This window comes from Talpa europaea (genome assembly GCF_964194135.1).
Source record: "Talpa europaea genome assembly, chromosome: 2".
Classification (NCBI taxonomy): domain Eukaryota; kingdom Metazoa; phylum Chordata; class Mammalia; order Eulipotyphla; family Talpidae; genus Talpa; species Talpa europaea.
Window position 1 is genome coordinate 11843070 of NC_140068.1, and position 18930 is coordinate 11861999.

The 18930-nt window shown below is 46.0% G+C and overlaps 1 protein-coding gene across 1 annotated transcript in view; it reads left to right on the top strand.

The window, feature by feature from the left end:
* Positions 1-2200: 2200 nt before the first annotated feature.
* Positions 2201-18930, top strand: part of LRP11 (LDL receptor related protein 11) — a gene marked incomplete at both ends in the record, with an annotated part of 28522 nt that continues 11792 nt past the window's right edge. Inside the window, 5 exons of the mRNA XM_084257841.1 lie at positions 2201-2813; positions 11480-11637; positions 13179-13320; positions 16106-16231; positions 16906-17112. Coding sequence (XP_084113967.1) covers positions 2201-2813; positions 11480-11637; positions 13179-13320; positions 16106-16231; positions 16906-17112 — 1246 coding nt within the window. The remainder of the gene's footprint in view (positions 2814-11479; positions 11638-13178; positions 13321-16105; positions 16232-16905; positions 17113-18930) is intronic.

Genomic DNA, 18930 nt, shown 5'->3' on the forward strand with positions numbered 1-18930 from the left:
AAATGCTTAGTAATGTACAATTCAGTGTCCAATCAAAACACTCCTGGGCAGGTCAAAGCAAGAGGATGTGATCCGTATTCAGGAGGAAACTGAATCATCAGAAACTGAGAAATAGAGCTGAGGAGCTGCTTAGAGCTGGATCTCTCAGGTGAAGCCCCAGGGGAGGGACACTCTCACTGCCCCACCTGTCGCTCAAGCAGACCCTCCTGCCCCTCCACGACCTCTGCTGGGGCTTTCCACAGGCGAATTCAGACTCAGCCACCATGATTGGCTGCGTTGAGATTTCTAGCTACGTTGGTGGAAATCTGAGTAACTTCGGGACTCCTGATTGTTGTATTTTCTGACAGCACTGCCCTTCTTCTGCTCCTCCACCCCCACACACATCCGCCTGAGGTGAACAATCAGGGCGGTGGAGGTGAAGGACACAAGATGGCGCTGCTGTGTGTCTGATGAATCTGCCCATCTGCGGCAGCCCTGAGGGCCCAAGGCCTGTGGAAAGCCCTGGCCACTGACTTGTCTGTTCGCAAAGCTTATTTCAGACAAAGTTGTGGTTTGAACCTAACTTGCTCCAAGAAGACTGCTTTAAAGTCGGATACTAGGACTTTCTCAACAACACGAACATGGCTGGAAAGTGTCTGTAAGGTAGTCCCAGTACCTAGTGCTTCTCAGTGTGGCCACTCAGGGACTGTCACCTCACTGACCCACAGTAAGGACAGTGGTGCTGTCATATGATGGATATTTAACTCTAAACACCACAAGTGCGTGAGGCCTCTCTGAGGGAGCTGGTCTGGGCATGGCGACTCTGCTGATCTAAGCTCTCCGAAGACTTGAAGCTCGTGCTTCTGCGTGGAAGCACCTTGTGGGCAGGCTGCTAAACCCCGCAGCAGTCTCGGAGCATGTGATCTGCCTTCTGCCCGGTGAGGCTGCTCCTCACAGACAGGCTCACACGCCAGGCAGACCCTGCAGTAAAACCTTTGGAGGAGCCGCCTGGCTGCGGGCCCTAGGCAGTCCTCAGCCAGCAGGTGGCTCAGCCTGCGAGGGATCCAGGCCAGCAGCTGATACACTGCTTTCAGCTGGAAGGACTGACTCCACCGAGCACCAGCTGCAAATACACCTTATTGGGACTTTATTGCTTTCATCTCTTTTTGCCCCCAACAATTGCATAAAAAGCCCATCAGTGTTTTGGCATATGTTATTTCTGTATTGATTTGAGAGACATGCTCCTGAATCCTATTGGCTTGTTAAACTCACATCTGTGACATTGTAAAATAATATTATAAATTCTAGATCCCGGGCCTCCCTGGTGGCGCAGGGGGTTAAGATGCAACCTATGAATCTATCTGCAAGGGGTTAGGGCGCAGCCACCGCAGCATGAGTTCAATCCCCGGGCAGGGAGACACCCACATGGCGCAGCAGACCTCTCCCGACTCGCCCACTGCTCCCCTCAGCAATGTAATTCTGTCAATCTGCCTGTTCTGTTCCTCACTCTGTCTCTGGTGAATCCCTCTCACCCCCCACACCTCTGACCTGTATCCCAGTTTTTGTATGCATACATAAATAAATCTTTTAAAAATAAAAATAAGTTTTAAAAATTAGAAAAAAATTCTATATCCCACGGTGAACTTTTGTTAAATAAATTATTGGCAAAACTAACCTCAGTCTCTAGAGTAACAATGTTGCTTCCCTCGCAAATAAAACAGCCGGCTCCCCTTCCAAACGGGCCTGGCTGGCGCTAAGTCTCCCTGTCCCGGGGTTTGAACCCTGTCCCGAGCCCGAGCTCGGCGGTTCAGCACCTCGGCCAGCGCCACCCCGGGCGCCGGCTTTCCCGCCACTTTTCGCAGCGCGGAGGGCGGAGCCGGGTCGCGCAACGCGGGGCGGGGCGGGCCCGGTCGCTGTTCCTGGTGCTGAATCTCGCGGCTTCTCCTGGTACCCGCGGCGGCGCCCCTGGCCCCGGGGACAGCGCAGCGGCCGCGAAGCCGCGGGAAGGGCCCGGGAGCGGCGCCCGCTGCCCGCTATGCCCGCCGCGGCCGAGGCTCTCGCCGGCGCCCGCGAGCCCGCGGCCCCCAGGGCGCAGTCGGGCCCCGAGGAGGCCGCGCTCTGAGGCCGGGCCTAGCGCCTGGGCCTCTCGCAGGAGGAGCCCCGGCCGCGCTCGCCTCCGCGGGCCCCGCCCCGCCTCCGCGCGCCTCCTGCGGCCGCCGCCATGGCGCCCGCGGCCCCGGAGAGCCCCCCGCGGCTTCGGGCGCTGCGCGGGCTGCTGCTGCTCTGTCTGTGGCTCCCGAGCGGCCGCGCGGCCGGGCCGCCCCCGGCTCCGCTGTCCGAGCTGCACGCGCAGCTCTCGGGCGTGGAGCAGCTGCTGGAGGATTTCCGCCGCCAGCTGCAGCAGGAGCGGCCCCAGGAGGAGCTGGAGCTGGAGCTGCGCGCCGGCGGCGGCCCCCGGGAGGGCTGCCCGAGCCCGGGCGGCGGCGGCTACAGCGCGCTGCTGGACGCCATCATCCGCACCAAGGACTCCATCGCCGCGGGGGCCAGCTTCCTGAGCGCGCCGGCGGCCGTGCGGGACTGGCGGCAGTGCCTGGCGGCCTGCTGCTCCGACCCGCGCTGCTCCGTGGCGGTGGTGGAGCGGCCCTGGCGGCCCGCGCCCCCGGCCGCGGAGCTGGGCTGCTACCTCTTCAACTGCACCTCGCACGGCCGCAGCGTCTGCAAGTTCGCCCTGCACCGCGGCTACAGCACCTACAGCCTCAGCCGCGCCCCGGAAGGCGGTCTGCAAGGCCTGGAAGCCGGCGCCCCGGCCACCGCCCAGGCCTCCTCTCGGCTGGGTAAGCACCCCACTGAGGGAGGTGGGGCCAGGCCGCTTGGGTGCTGCTGACCTTTCACCTCTTGGGTGGCCTCGGCAAGACCGCTGGGCTTTCTTTAGCCAAGTTAGAAATGAAACACCCTCGTTTGCAGTTATCCCAGCTGCAGGCTTCCAGAAGAGTGACTTTGATTTTTTCAGTCTTTTGGGTGGTTTCTGAAAAATCCCAGCACCGTGGGCTGCTGCAGGAATTTTCCTAGATATTTTTCTAGTAGCTGGTCTGAGAGTATTCACGATTTAAAGGAGAAAAGCTCAGAGATAAGAAAAGGTTTGTTTCAGTTTTAGAGGTTTTATAAGGCATGGTTTGTGTCAAGTAATTCGAAGAGTAAAATTTAATTAGGTGCCAGATTGCTCATAACACACCACACCCTATTCATTTCCTTTTCTTTTTTTTTTAAATTTATTTATTTATGCATACAAGAGCTGGGGCCAGAGAGGCGGGGAGTGAGAGGATTCACCAGAGAGAGAGTGGGGAGCAGAACAGGCTGATCTACTGAAATACACTGCTGAGGGGAGCAGCAGGCGAGACAGGAGAGGTCTGCTGTGCCATGTGGGTAGCTCCCTGGCTGGTGATTGAACTTGGGGTGCAGAGACTGCTAATTGCTTCACAGAGCTGTGCTTAACCCCTTGAGACACCAGGGTAAAATTATGCTTTTCACTTAATGGTTTTACTTTCTTTTTTTTTTTAAGATTTATTTATTTATTTATACAAGCACTGGGTACCGTCAGAAGCGTGGGAGGGTGAGAGAATTCACCAGAGCCAGAGGGGAGGGCAGAGCAGGCAGAGTGAGGAAATACACTGCTGAGGAGAGCAGCGGGGTGGCAGGAGAGGTCTGTGCACCATGTGGGACGCTCACCCGGTGGCCGGAGATCGAACCAGCGCTGCAGAGGCTGCGGGCAGCTTCGCAACCCAGCGCTCAACCACTGTGCCACCAGGGAGGCCCAATGATTTTACTTTCTACAAATTCTCAGAGAGAAAATCAAGATATTACAGGATGCAGATAAAATTATAGATAGCAACTGGAGGCTCAGGTCATGGAGGAAATTGAAATCTTGATTGGGTTGGCTTGTGGTTGATTTGGTGTGTTTGATTTCCTTCTGTTAATGTTTGTTTTATAATAACACAAGGGTGATACTATAGCAAGATTAGAGAGGGAAATCTCAGCCACTTTGGAAATCTGGGATCTTCATGACCTTTCACTCCAATGAATTTGTGTCCACAGGCCCAGAATCCCCTACCTACCTGAGCCTCCCTATCTCCTCTAAAGAGGAGGCTCAGAATTCTTAGGGGGGAGGCAGACACTAAAGTTCACCTAGAAGGCCCTAATCAACTTGGAGGGAGACACTAGGAAGAACCCCAAATTTATTTTCCCTTAAGGAGGAGCAAAGGGATCCCCACCAGCATCCCGGACCTCCCCAAGACTATTACACACATACCCTTTCTTTGTCCAAATGTGGACCCAAAAGGCCTAGCAGCAAAGAAACAACATCCCTATTCCTTGTTCTCACTACATAGCTGCAGGAATCTGCCATCACAAGGGGAACTTTCCTGAAAGCCAGGGAGGCCAAAGGAAAATAAACATGGAATGAACATGCTGCTGGGGAAAAATGATATTTTTCTAGTAAAATTGTGAGCTATTTTTTCTTCTACTTCCTCCTTTACTCTTTCCTAGCTGGGGGTTTTGTTTAGGGATTCGATTTTGTAGCTGTTTAGGAGTCAAATACTTGGAGAGCACTGTCCTGCTCACACTTCCTGGGGCCCCAGCAGCTTGGGAACGTGGAAGGAAGGAGGCAGCTCAGTCCTGGAGGTGCCCTCATTCTGCTCGCTGTAGGGAGAGTTACTCTACCTAAATACCCCGTTCCCCCAGCCAGATGCTTCACCTGTGGAAGCTCTTTATGCTTCCGAAACTACTAGGTTTGTCCTTCTGATTTGTTTGTTTTTCTGATTCCCATGTGTGAAATGGCGAAATGGCTTAGAAGATCTGCAGAGAATGTGTTATGGGTCCATTTGAGGGGAAAGAAAAGATCATGGTGAAGGGCCAGGTTGGAGGAGATAGAACAAATTTGTACTGGAACCCGTCATCTTATTGGTGGCTGAAGTTTATTGAATTTGGTGCTGGGCACTGTTACAAGCACCTTAGACACCTGAGCTCACTCTGTCCTCATCACACCCAAGATGTAGTTCAGTTCTAATCCCTAGTGTACCGGAAGGCTTGGTGAGAGAAAGTAACTTGCCTAAGGGTTTCAACCTGTGAGTTGTGTGGGTTGTGCAACTGTGTCATGTGGGTTATGCAGCTGTGTCATGTGGGTGTGGAGCTGAGCTGTGTGGATTGTGGAGTTATGTTGTGTGAGTTTGGGGAATCAGACCCTCTTTTCCTGTGTATCTCTGCAAGCCTCAAACAGACACAGACTCTCTCCCTCCCTCTCCTTCCCTCTCCAAATGCAAAGGAAGGAGCTGACCTTCCAGTTCAAAGTTAATCCCTCACCAGTGTCTGACCAATCACCTCCAGAGATCTTTCTCAAAATTTAAGCCCCTCCATTTTGTACTGTAGAGAAACATCACAAAAGAGAGGCTATTATATTTAATAAATAATATTGAGAAAACTATTTGGGAATGTTGGGGGAAATACACTAGACCTGTAACTCCGGCCACACTCAAATAATTTCCAAATTGAATTAAATATTTTTTTAAAGTAAGACACAAGTTACTCCATACATAAGACTTGAAGAAAATAAACTTGCTGTTATCAATCTGGAGAGAAGATAACTTTATCTAATATATTAAAGAGGTCACAAAGAAAAAGCATAGGGCCTCCCCGGTGGCGCAACAGTTGAGCGCTGGGTTGCGAAGCTTCCCGCAGCTTCCACAGAGTTGGTTCGATCCCCGGCTGCTCCCCGGCCATCGGCGGAGGGTCCCACATGGCGCGCGGACCTCTCCTGCTGCCCGCTGCTCCCCTCAGCAGTGTACTTCGGTCCTTCTGCCTGCTCTGCTCCCTGCTCTGGCTCTGGTGAATTCTCTCGCCCACCCGCGCTTCTGACTGTACCCAGTGCTTGTATAAATGAATAAATAAATCTTAAAAAAAAAGAAAAAGCATAGATCATATTCATGTTTTTTGTTTTTTTTTTTATATATTTAAAAAAGCAGGTTTCAGGCCTCCCCAGTGGCGCAGTGGTTGAGCGCTGGGCTGTGAAGCTGCCCGCAGCCTCTGCAGCACCGGTTCGATGCCCAGCCAGCCGGCCAGGGAGGGTCCCACATGGTGCGCAGACCTCTCCTGACGCGCCCGCTGCTCCCTTCAGCAGTGTATTTCGTCAGTCTGCCTGTTCTGCCGCTCTGTCTCTGGTGAATTTTCTCACCGTCCTGCACTTCTGACTGTACCCAGTGCTTGTAAAAATAAATAAATCTTTAAAAAAAATAAGGCAGGTTTATTAGGGAAAGGGACAGAAGAATAAAGGACACAAGTGGGCATAGACACAAGTGGGCAGAAAGAACTGCCCAAGAAACTTCCTTATGTCAAGAAACAAAGGGAATTGTAAATGAGTTGAAAAATATGAGTAAAATTGGTCATGTTAATAGAAGGAGCTCATGTCAATCAGTAAAAAAAGCAAAAAATACATGAGCAAAGAATATTAACAGTTTCCAGAAGAAGAGATAGAATTGATAAACATGGGGAAAATGTTCAACCTTAGAATTATTCACAAAAAGGCAAATGAATTGACAAAAATAAGTTTACTAATACTGGCATGCATATGGAAAACTTAATATAATCTTATTGGTCCTGGAAGTATAAATTGGTACCATCTTTTGGAAATCAAACAGGATATATGGAGCAAAGATCATTAAAAAGTCATTCATTCTTCTGGAATAGCTGTTAGGAAAATGTTTATACTAAAGAGAAAGTATGAACAAAAAAATGCTTAGCACAGCATTGCTTATAGTGGTGAAAAAAACTGGCAGCAAGGTAAGTGCCCTATAATAGAGGTTATTTTAAATTAACATGAGGAAAAAAATAAATTAATTAACATGAGGTTAAATTAAATGGCAATTGTGAAGTTTATGTAATAATATGGGCAATGCTAGGGTATATGAATAAATACAACAAATTGAATGTATTAATAAGTTGGTAAATTAAATTAGGGGTGTAAATTTATATTTATTGTAACAAGAATACACCTCCCTGCCTCAAGGCACAGTGGGAAGGACAGAGCCTTTCCGTAGGAAAGATCTGGGGCTGACAAATATATCACTTGTGTGACCTGAGGCAACTAAGTTACCATCTCTGATCACAGTTTTCTCAAAGCATGATGCAGATAATAATACCTACCTTGGAGGCCTTTGAAAGGTAAGTGAAATTATGCTTCAGAAGCACTTAGCATAGTGCTTGGTACACAGAAATCATTAGCGCAGCAGTAGCATTGGAGAAGGGCTAACACAATATATACCCAAAATGCTGATTCTCATATTGTGATTATAAGTAATTTTTTATTTTTTTTTTAAGATTTATTTATCTATGCATACAAGAACTGGGGCAAAGGCCAGAGATGCCGGGGGTGAGAGGATTCACCAGAGACAGAGTGGGGAACAGAACAGGCAGACTGACTGAAATGCACTGCTGAGGGGAGCAGCGGGTGGGTCAGGAGAGGTCTGCTGCGCCATGTGGGTTGCTCCTTGGCCAGCTGGGAATCAAATTTGTGCTGCAGAGACTGTAGGTTGCTTCACAGTGTGGTGCTTAACCCCTTGTGCCACCAGGGAGAAAACTTACAATCTTATTGGTCCTGGAAGTGTAAATTGGTACCATCTTTTGGAAATCAAACAGGATATATGTAGCTAAAAATAGTCATTCATTCTTCTGGAATAGCTATTAGGAAAATGTTTATACTAAAGAGAAAGTATGAACAGAAAAATGCTTATCACAGCATTGTTTATAGCGGTGAAAAAAAAAACTGGCCTTCCTATGAGTAATTTTTTCTAAAAAGTGTTGCTATCGAAAGCCACAACCAAACCACCCTGTTACAGAACCACAATGGGCTTGACTGTCACATGACCCCACCTCTGTATCCTGTTCTCTGGGGCCCTCTGACCACCAGCCACCCCCATGTGGTTTGTGTCCTGGCAGTACAGACCCAGATCCCAGAACTTCTTCCTTGTCTTTAAGGCTCTATTCACAGCAGTGTGTTGTAAACCAAATTAGTTAACACTAACATTCTTTTCTGGATAAATGCTACCTTGATAGGCTTCAACAAGTCAGTACGAGTCTTTTTCACCTCTGTAGAGCTTACCAAGTACGTTTAGTTTTCAAAAAAAATCTGTTTCTAGTATATAACATTGGTTTGTTATGTTTCTGTGGCAGAAGTTCAAAATTACATGTTTTCTTCATGAGCATGTCAAATATTTTTAGTGATAGCACATTCTTTCTCTTCCTGTGTCATTGTTAATTTTAAGGCCTGTTTCTAGGTAGGTAAATTCAGATTCACCTTAAACACATTATACATTGTCATTTGCCTGGACTTAAACTGAGGACTTAAATTGTTATTCAAATACAACAGTATCAGCATTCAAAAAAGATAAACACATGCAATTTACAGCAACATGGATGGCACTGGAAGGGATCATGCTCAGCAAAATAAGCCAAAAAGAAAAAGAAAAATACCGGATGGTCTCACTCATAGCAGGAATCTAGAAACCTTAAATAAGGGACCAGGAAAATGAATAACTATAAGAAAGTGAAAATCAAAATCAACAAAAAACTATGAACCAGAGACACTTTTTGGGGGGTGGGGGGCGGGAGGGGAGGGATTGGGGTCAGAATGGGGGGGGGTTGCAATTGTATGGGGAATATAAAAAAAATTGTAAAAATGCTTAGCAAACATCTTTATACATACTACATGAAGCACAACTGTTATTTAGAATCATCATCAGTTTGCATTCACAAGGGTATTAAAGGACACATTGTAAGCACATAGAATTTTGTGGTGAAGTTATATTCACTCTAAGGTTTATAAAGTTAGTTTCCCCTGTGTAATCAAAGTACAAGGACAGGGAAACTGTCCTTGATTTTGATTCTATTGCATGTGTACTGAAAGCTCAGAATTAGTTTTATTTACAAGTGTGATGTTGTAATTAAATTTTTACATTAAAGTGGAATAGTTAGCCTTGAAAAAAAAAATACAACAGTAATCAGTTTAGAGGATATGAGGGTTTCACTGTGTTCACACATTATATTTTATTTTATTATTATTTTTTTAATAGAGGCATGTTTTATTTATTTATTTGTTTGTTTGTTTGTTTTGTTTATGCATGCACTGGGTACAGTCAGAAGCGCGGGAGGGTGAGAGAATTCACCAGAGCCAGAGCGGGGAGCAGAGCAGGCAGAAGGACCGAAGTACACTGCTGAGGGGAGCAGCGGGAGGCAGGAGAGGTCTGCGCGCCGTGTGGGACCCTCCTCCGGTGGCCGGGGAGCAGCCGGGGATCGAACCGGCGCCGCAGAGGCCGCGGGCAGCTTCGCAACCCAGCGCTCAACCACTGCGCCACCGGGGAGGCCCCTCACACATTATATTTTAAAAGTCACCTACCTAAAGGATAAGCTGTGTTTTGTTGTTGTTGTTGTTGTTTTCCAAGAGAAGCAAGAGGAATAAGTTTTATAATATGTGGGATATTTCAGCAATTTTCTGATTCTTCCATCTTAAGTATTTGGGGTTAAATTTTTGAAGGCTTAAAAAAACTGTTAGCATTCATTGCTGTTTATAGCATATAGTTATATTTTTTTGTTTACTTAAAAAAAGCATTTTATAATATGTTTTAATGCAATTGGATGATAACTCTAATGGGTTACTACTGAAGTATGAGATGCTTTCCAGAATCACAAAATAATATACCATTTTGTGGAAAGCGATGAACCTTCCAGAACCGAAAGAGAGTTCTATATAAGAGCCTATTTAGAGCTTCCCCTGGTGGCGCAGCAATTGAGCGCTGGGTTGCGAGGCTGCCCACAGCCTCTGCAGTGCTGGTTCGATCCCTGGCCACTGGCAAGGGTCCCACAAAAAAAAAAAAAAAAAAAAAGAGCCTATTTAGTAAAGCAATGGTCCTGGGAGAAGCAGAATACAGATAGCAGGCACTGGATCTTTGCTCAGAGGGAAGAAGCAGGAAACAGTTCTTTTTAGGCAGGGTGTTGCTTATTTAATTCATATTTACTAGTCCTCATTGTTTTAAATGACTCTAGAAATGAGATTCACCTTTACACTAGACACGTGTGCCCTCAGAGAACAGTCCTCTTCCTCCGAGGCTGCCAGCAGCGTTCTTACTGAGAAAAGCCACAGCTCTAAGAGCTACAAGTTCTGCATTTGCCGTAGGTGGGCCTTGAGAGGCTGAGGCAGATGAGGAAGGTGGCTGGACTGGCTCGGTGGGTCTCTGACTAGTTCATGGTAACTTATCGAAAAGTGAAAGTAACTGGCTGAAGAATTTTTCTTAACCAGGGGAATGATCCCATCAGATTAGCATCTAGAAGAATTGTTTTATCTTGCCATATATTAAGAGTGAACAACTTTTGTTGCCTAATGAGGACACTATCAGGATAACAGCTGGCCCCAGACTTCAGGCACTGACAGGGACAGCAGAAACTGACTCATACAGTTGATACAGAGATAAGCAATTGGCAGGGAGCCAAGGAGAGGCCGTTGCGTGGCAGCAGCGGCAGCATTAAGGAGTAAGTCCAGGCTGCCATCTGGGCTAGAGCTCTGGCACCAGAGGAGGAAGGAAACAGCACACACAGAAAAACAAAGTATTACAAGAACCTGTAGAGGTTTTTCCCCAGTTATATTACTGTTTCCTTAAAATATATGCGCATTTGGGTACATTTCAAAGTGAGAAGCTTAAAGCAATTAAAATATTCACAACCCTTAGAAATGTTTTCTGTATACAGCTTCTCCCATCAGCCATTAGTGAAGCAGCTGTTAAATATTAATACTTATGTGGGGGGCCTCCCCGGTGGCACAGCAGTTGAGCGCTGGGTTGCGAAGCTGCCCGCAGCCTCTGCAGCGCCGGTTCAATCCCCGGCTGCTCCCCGGCCACCGGAGGAGGGTCCCACATGGCGCGCAGACCTCTCCTGCCGCCCGCTGCTCCCCTCAGCAGTGTACTTTGGTCCTTCTGCCTGTTCTGCTCCCTGCTCTGGCTCTGGTGAATTCTCTCACCCTCCCGCGCTTCTGACTGTGCCCAGTGCATGTATAAATAAATAAATAAATCTTTTTTTAAAAATCCATTTAATAGAATATTAAACTTAAGTTGTTTGTAAGTTAATAAAAATTTTCATTCTAGAGAATTAAAATGCTTCTCCGGATGTTCATAGGGGAGGGCCTGCTACTCTCCTGTTCCCTCCACTCTGAGCTATTGCTCGTGGCTGACACTCCACACTTCCTCCTCCCCAGGTGATAGCTAGAGTCCATAGTCATAATATGTTGCTATTTTATTGATTTATTAAGAGAATACAATAAAAATCAATTAAAAAAATCACTTTCAGTTACTAGGCATTCGCTCAGCAATTCTTTACTGGACTATTCCAGCAAACAAGCTGCCTCTTTTAATAAATTAGAAAAAATCAGGATTTGTCTCTCTTACAAATTATTTATCTCCTTTCACAGCAAATGATGAGCCTCCACTTAGCAAGGCTGGGCAGGATGTGGTTTTGCATCTGCCCACAGACAGGGTGATTTTGGATGGGCGAGGAAGCACAGATGACCACGCCATCGTCCGATATGAGTGGACACTGCTGCAAGGTGACCCCTCGGTGGACATGAAGGTAACTCATGTTGTCATTGTAACGAAAGCTAATGTTTCAGTGACATGGTCTTTGGTAATGACCAGATTTTTGTTCCCAAAATGTCCATAAGCTCGCAGAAGAGGTATACAGTGGGTAACGAGGTGTACATAGTATTCCACTGATTGTTATACATAGTATTCCACTGATTGTTGAAAATCATTGAGTAAACACTGACACTGATCCTTTGATTTGAAGCTTTCCCTTGTTCTGCCTGCTTTTTATTGACTTCTCCAGATATTAAAACACCTCGAGGAAAAGGATACATGCTTTGTTTTAATGATTCAGATTGTTTTCAATTTTAGAAATATGAAAAATACGAAGAGGAAGATAATAATAGAATGAACTCATTCTTCACATGAGCCAGAAGGCAACGTGCTAATCTACAGGGAGGCTGCCCAAGATCTTTGAGTCCCTGAGTGAGGACCTTAGGAGGTTAGGAGGTCCATGCTGCTTTCCATCAGCCTTAGCTGGGCTGAAGCTGGACTTAATCAGCTCACGGGTCCAACAGCCCCATACAAACAGTGACTCTTGCAGGAGGCAAATGGCTCTTTATTGACCTTTTCCGGACTCCCTCTAAGTAGGATTATTTTTTGGCTTAGGCAAATTAACGTCATCCAAACACTTCAGTAGAGAGGTGGGCAAAATCTGTTTTGGTTTGTGCTAGTGGCCGTAATGTAGTACTAAAGACTGGGTGGCTTAAACAACAAAAATTTATTTTCTCACAGTTCTGGAGGCTGGAAGTCTAAGATTAAAAAGAGAGAGAGAGAAGACTAATAAGAGTTGTTGACCTTGAGAGTAAGTGACCTTTGCTAGGCCAGTTAGTGCATTTTCCAGCACAGTCCTAGGGGATGGTGGGTAGAGGATAATTGGAAAATGAGCCCGTGGGAACAGCAAACCAGCACAGACAACACTTTCAAGAAGTTAAGTTGAAATGGGAAGGAAATAAAACTGTGATTAGAGAAGATCTGGGAGGTTAGGTTGTTTTTATGTTGTTGTTTTGTTTTTTAGGGCAAGAGAAATTTGAGCAGAGCTATTAATACCAGAACTGACTAAAGAGGAAGTAATTAATAGAAGGAGCCAAAGTCAAGGGCTAGGTTTGGGGGTGGCAAGAGGCGCCCCTCAGCTTGGGGCTGCAGGAAAGGGCTCTCCCATTTTATTTTTGATTGTTGTCGAAAGAGTTTTTACTACAATTGAGGAACAGAGACGCAAGCACAGTGCCAGGATGGGGTGATGGTGCAGAGTGAGGACTCTACCATCCTCATTTTCTCCCCAGGTAGGTGAGGTCGCCTGAAGGGGGGGCGGGGGCACATGTCAGGTGTGGAGCGTAGGGAGACTGGACATGGTTGGAACAGATGCTGCTAAGGATGAGGGAAGGATTGTCAGTCCTGGGATTGGCTCCTAAAGTTAGAAATGTGAATTCAAAGGGCGGCCTGCGAGGCTGTCGTGGGACGTGGTGCCGGCTTCGGGGTCCTGGACTCTTCATGAAATGTGATGCTGCCCATCTCCCATCTCGGCGACAGGTGCCTCGGTCAGGAACCGTGAAGCTGTCCCACCTCCAAGAAGGAACCTACACCTTCCAGCTGACGGTGACGGACTCGGCCGGGCAGAGGAGCTCCGACAACGTCTCGGTGACGGTGCTTCCCACGGCCTTCTCGCTGGGAGGTGAGCAGAAAGCCCTGCCCACGCCATTCATGGGGCCCAACAGAAACCTGGCTGCTTATGGGAGGATGGCCTTGGGTCTGCGTCATGTTTTTTGTTTATCTTTTTGTAAGACCTTCAATAGAAAAGAACTTTAATAGGATTACTGCACATAAAGAGAGACAGGATATGGTTTCCCAATGAAACACCCAAAGTTACCCATTCCCTCGTGGGTGAATGCCCAGCCAGACAGGTTTGGCCCAAAGTGGAGCCGCTGAGGCTGGAAAGCTCGCCAGAAGTCTAAGACACCTTCTGGCGGGAGCCACATGAAAGGGACAGAAGGGGCAGGCAAGTCTTACAGAAGGAGCAAAATCAAAGTACAAATCAAGGTAACTGCTGCTGTTGGCCTCTGCAAGTGTCTCATCTGAGTGTTTCTACATGTCTCCTTCCATGTCTCTCCTCTGTGTGTTCCCCAAGTCCCGGGTGCCAGTCCAAGCCAGACACCCCGCCATCCCCTACAGAAATTAGGGAAGGACTGTTTTAGTACCACCCAGGTGCCTGGGAGAGAGCAGCGCCTGTGCTGAAGCAAGTGGCTCTCACCTCTCCAGCCGCTGTTTGCCCTGGTTGGTTAGGTCAGTTTTTCAGGTCAGTTTTCCAGAACTCCAGAGATAAATTGCCAGTTGTGTGTGTCTGGCCTTGTCCAAGGTAACAATAACATGCATTTGAAATGGCAGGGAGTGAGTGAGTCACGTGATTACTGAAAGTCCACTTGGGTTAAAGGTCTTTTGGACATAAGTCTATATAGACAATAAGAAGAATGGCTCTAGTACTAACTGCCGCTGGGAATCACTCACTGGTTAGACTGGGATATTAAAGTCAATCAGACACCACATAGAGACGTTGAAACTGGAGGCAAGGAGGCCAGGTGTGTGTCCTCTTATATATTTTGCTTTTGCAGATAATGACTCAGCTGTTTTGGGAACTAAGGGCAGCACCTTCTGGGATAAACACTCAAGCATGTAAACCCTGCATATGTGACAGTAACTTGGCTCAGCTTTAGATGTAGAGGCTTGCATGTTTTCAAACACTGGGAAAAATAATCTATTCAAATAAACCATCAAATTCTTCCAGTATGTTCTAGATCAGTGGTCTCCAAAGAGAATCCCCCAGAGGTAGTGAGGGGTAGTCAGACACTTAGGTTTTTATTTTAATCTCCTCTTTGAATGTTTCAGTATATTTTACAATGTTCACAATGGTTTGGTACAATAGTGCATGCATATTATTTTCAGATTGGAGATGGATGTTCACTAATGTTATTGATCAGGATGTATAGTCTAAAACGCCTGGAGATCACTCATCCAGACACGATGGATTTGTTACAAATATTAATCTATCTCCAAACTACCAAGCCATAAGATGTTGGGAGGTCTGGTGTTTTCATGTTATGTATCTAAGAAACCTGCACAATAACTGTGAACTTGTGTTCTCCTTTCACTTTCCCCCTAATTCCTTCCTTCCCCCTAATTCTCCTTTCTGCAGCTTCCTTCCTTCTTTCTCAGAGTATGGCTTCCTTCTTCCTCTTCTTTCTCAGCAACTTCTACCATTTTTCTTTACTTTCTTCCTCCTCCTGGATCAAGAGAGCTTCACATGGGACTCCTTTCCTTCCAGGATCTCTCTGGGCACGTGTACCACACCAGCCACTTGTCTCAGTGAAAGTCTTCATTGACCACTCCCCATGCCCTGAGAGAATTGCCCAGTCCATTCTGTCCCTATAAATTTTTATAACCTACTTCCAGCCTGATGCCTTACCTCTGAGTCACCAGTGCCAGAAGGTGACTCAGATGTTAAGTAGCCAAGTCTGTGAAGTTGGCTTAACCTGGAGTGAGAGGGTGATGCATTTCAAGAAAACACATGTAGCTTTGTGGATTTAAAATTCCCAAGAGATCTGAAAGGGAGAGAATTTCTTTATTTGAAGAAATAAACCTATACCAGATATTAGCTAAAGATTCTGTTAATTTTTTATAGCACCACCAAGTATGTTTGGTGGTCCACAAATAGGGTCCAGTTGTACAAAGTTAATCCCAGTACAAATGTTTATTAAGGAATCAAGAATTCAAAACACAGCATGTATAAAATGTCTCTAATAAAACACAGTCATGGGCCTCCCTGGTGGTGCAGGGGTTAAAGACACAGCACTATCAAGCTATCTCCCGCCACTGCAACATGAGTTTGATCCCTGGCCAGGGAGCTACCCACATGGCGCAGCAGACCGCTCCTGTCTCGCTTGCTGCTCCCCTCAGCAGTGGATTTCAGTAGATCCGCATGGTCTGCTCCCTCTATCTCTGGGGAATCCTCACACCCTACACCTCTGGCCTACACCCCAGTTCTTGTATGCATAAATAAATAATTCTTTAATAAAAAAAAATCAAACATGGTCATGCAGGGGGTGTAATAGCAGTAGGGGGCCTGCTGAGGAATGAATGGGATGAAGGTGGGATGAGACCCCTGAGGGAGGAAACTCAGGTCTGGAAGGGCAAGACCAGAGCTGCTGTATTTTCTGTCTCCACCTCTTAGCCGCATCAGCTTGACCCTGTGACCAAAATCCATTCCTAAGAGTGAAGTCAGGAGGGTGAAGAAGAGATACCCTAACCCTCCCAGAACCTATTGCTCCAGCTCAGACTCCCAGCTGTTTGCAGATGGTTTGCATCTCTTTACCCAAGAGTCTTCATCATAGATTTAGTCTGCTCATTCCACCGGGCTGAGCCTTAACCCCCTGCTCTCCTGTGACTTGAGACTTCTTTATAAATAGGATGCTCCAACACTTGCTCACGCTACCACTTCTTTTGTGACGATGGCTGTTGCATTGACATCACGCTGGCTTGTGATGGAGTGGAGCAGTGTCCTGACGGCTCTGATGAAACTTTCTGTCAGAATCGTGAGTCAGCCGCATTGCATTTTCAAGTAAAGGGGTAGAAGGAATGTCCCTAATCTAGTAATAAAATGCAAACTCGATATCGTTCCTGTTCCCTCTCATGCCAGGTGTAACTCTACATGAATGAGCTGTGACTTAAAAGAAAATTTACTGTGAGCTTGTAGTTCAAATTGCAGATGTCGAATTTTTTATATTGCTGTTTTTAAGAAATTACTTCTAGCTTTCCAAAAGTTTCTTTCCCATCCTAAAAATGCTATATAGCATTTGCTTTTTTAAAAACTGAAGTGAGTTTGCATTTTGTTTTGATGAGTTTTAGAGAAATTATGACACACTATGTGCGGCTAAGTCCTATCTGCAAAGTCGTTTTATAATGTCAAAAACATGCACCCCAGGAAAGAGGAAGGGCTGGAAGTACTGCCTTGAAGATGCAGAATTTCACAACATGACATTGAAGTTTTGACTCAGTCACTTTATGTGTCACTTTTAGAAAGATCATTCTTGGAAGAAGAGAGAACAGAAAACTAGAGTGAAAGCTTTCCCTGGGGCTCTGACCTGTCTGAGACAGATGGGCTGTTATCCCCAAACGTGCATGAATTTAAGTCTACCACAAATTTAGTGGTTTTAGTTAAAGTTTACAAAAGAAATTCCACAACTAATATAGCTCTTCCATGCCTCAGTGAATCTCGAGCGGAAGCTGGTGACCCACACAGCCACTACCCAGCCGAAAACCACAGGTCCAAGCAAAGATGCAGGAAGGAGCTTCTTGTCGGAAAAGCCCCAGAAAATCACTGCCTTGAAGCAGCCACCTGTGTCATCAAACACAGAGAATAGGAATCATTCTGCTTTTTGGGCGCCAGAGCAACTAAGTGATCCCATCATGTCAGGTAAGGACTTGAAGCAGATTCTCTACAAAGAGCTTCATTTTCTAAGCAAAACCCGGCTCAAAATTAAGATTATATTAGCAGGATGTTAAAGGAATAACTTAAAAGAAGGGAGTTAAAATTTGGCCAAAGAGAAAAAAGCACCTGAAGTTGCACTGATTATTTATGGTAAGGAACACCTACTTACTAATGCAGTCACACCTGTATACATACTCCAGAGATACCGATACATGCAGCAGTAAATAAATCAGGAAGTTTAAATACCCATATTAAGAAAACTAATGCATTTGTTTTTTAGGGTTTTTTTTTTTTAAGATTTATTTATTTATTATACAAGAACCGGTGTACAGGCTAGATGTGCGGGAGGGTGAGAGGATTCACCAGAGACAGAGCGGGGAACAGAACAGGCAGACTGAAGAAATACACTGCTGAGGGGAGCAGCAGGCGCGACAGAAGAGGTCTGCTGTGCCATGTGGGACCCTCGCCAGCCGGCCAGGATCCAACCGGCGCTGCAGAGGCTGCAGACAGTTTCACAGCGCGGCACTCAACCGCCTGCGCCACCAGGGGAGGCCCTTTATAGGGTTTTTTGCATAGAAGAACTGGGGTGCAGGCCAGAGGTGCGGGAGGTGAGAGGATTCACCAGAGACAGAGTGGGGAGCAGAACAGGTGGATCTACTGAAATAGATTGGAAGGCAGTATTTCAAAATTTTGTCTCACAGCAGGCAAGACAGGAGAGGTCTGCTGCGCCATATGGGTCATATGCACTGTATGGGATGATACTCTGGCTGTAGTGGTGATAGTGCTGAAACTTAACCCCTAGGCCACCAGGGAGGCCCCTACATTTTGTTTTGATGAATTTTTAGAAAAGTTATGACATACTAGGGTGTGGCTGAGATTTAAATTTTAGGTTGTACTGAAATGAAGTAGCAGATATTTATGTAAATCCTCTTCACACTGAACAAGTAAAAGGCAAAGAAAATACTGTGTCATCTTGAAATGGTTGCACCTGCTACTAATTTAGTATTATGCCTCCAGTTTAACTAAATCTATCATTTTTTTGTTTTTAAGAAAGCTAATAATATTTTAAAAATACATTTGCCCTGCAGAGATATTACAGGACTCTCTTGTCATAAATTTGTCTTACAAATTTATATTTGCATGATTAGATGACATGCGAATACAGATAATGAGATTTCTGAATGCTTTTGCAAATATCTTTTTGTTTTTTTTGAAAATTATTGTTTATTTTTTATTTTTTTTAAATTTTTTTAATTAAAATAATTTTTTTAAAGATTTATTTATTTTTATACAAGAGCTGGGATACAGGCCAGAGGCACAGGAGGGTGAGAGGATTTACCAGAGACAGAGCGTGGAGCAGAACAGGCAGAGGATGGAAATACACTGCTGAGGGGAGCAGCAGGCGAGACAGAAGAGGTCTGCTGCACCATGTGGGAATCTCCCTGGCCAGCTGGGAGTTGAACCTGTGCTGCAGAGGCTGCAGACAGCTTCACAGCACTGCGCTCAACCCGCTGCGCCACCAGGGAAGCCCTAAAAAAATTTTTTATATATTAATTTTTTTAATTTTTTACATCATTGTTCATTGCTAATATCTTTTTGTATTCAAACTTTGCATACATTTCACTGAAATAATTTGTCACTATTTTAATAACTTTTACTAGGACAACTCCCTTGTAGAAAACAGAAGATGCAGCTCTTAAAAGAAAAGGATTAGGGAGAGGGATCAGAGGGAGGGAGGGAGGGAGGAGCACAAGGGACTGAGGGGATGGTGCACGGGCGCCTTGGGGAAGGAAACTCTATGAG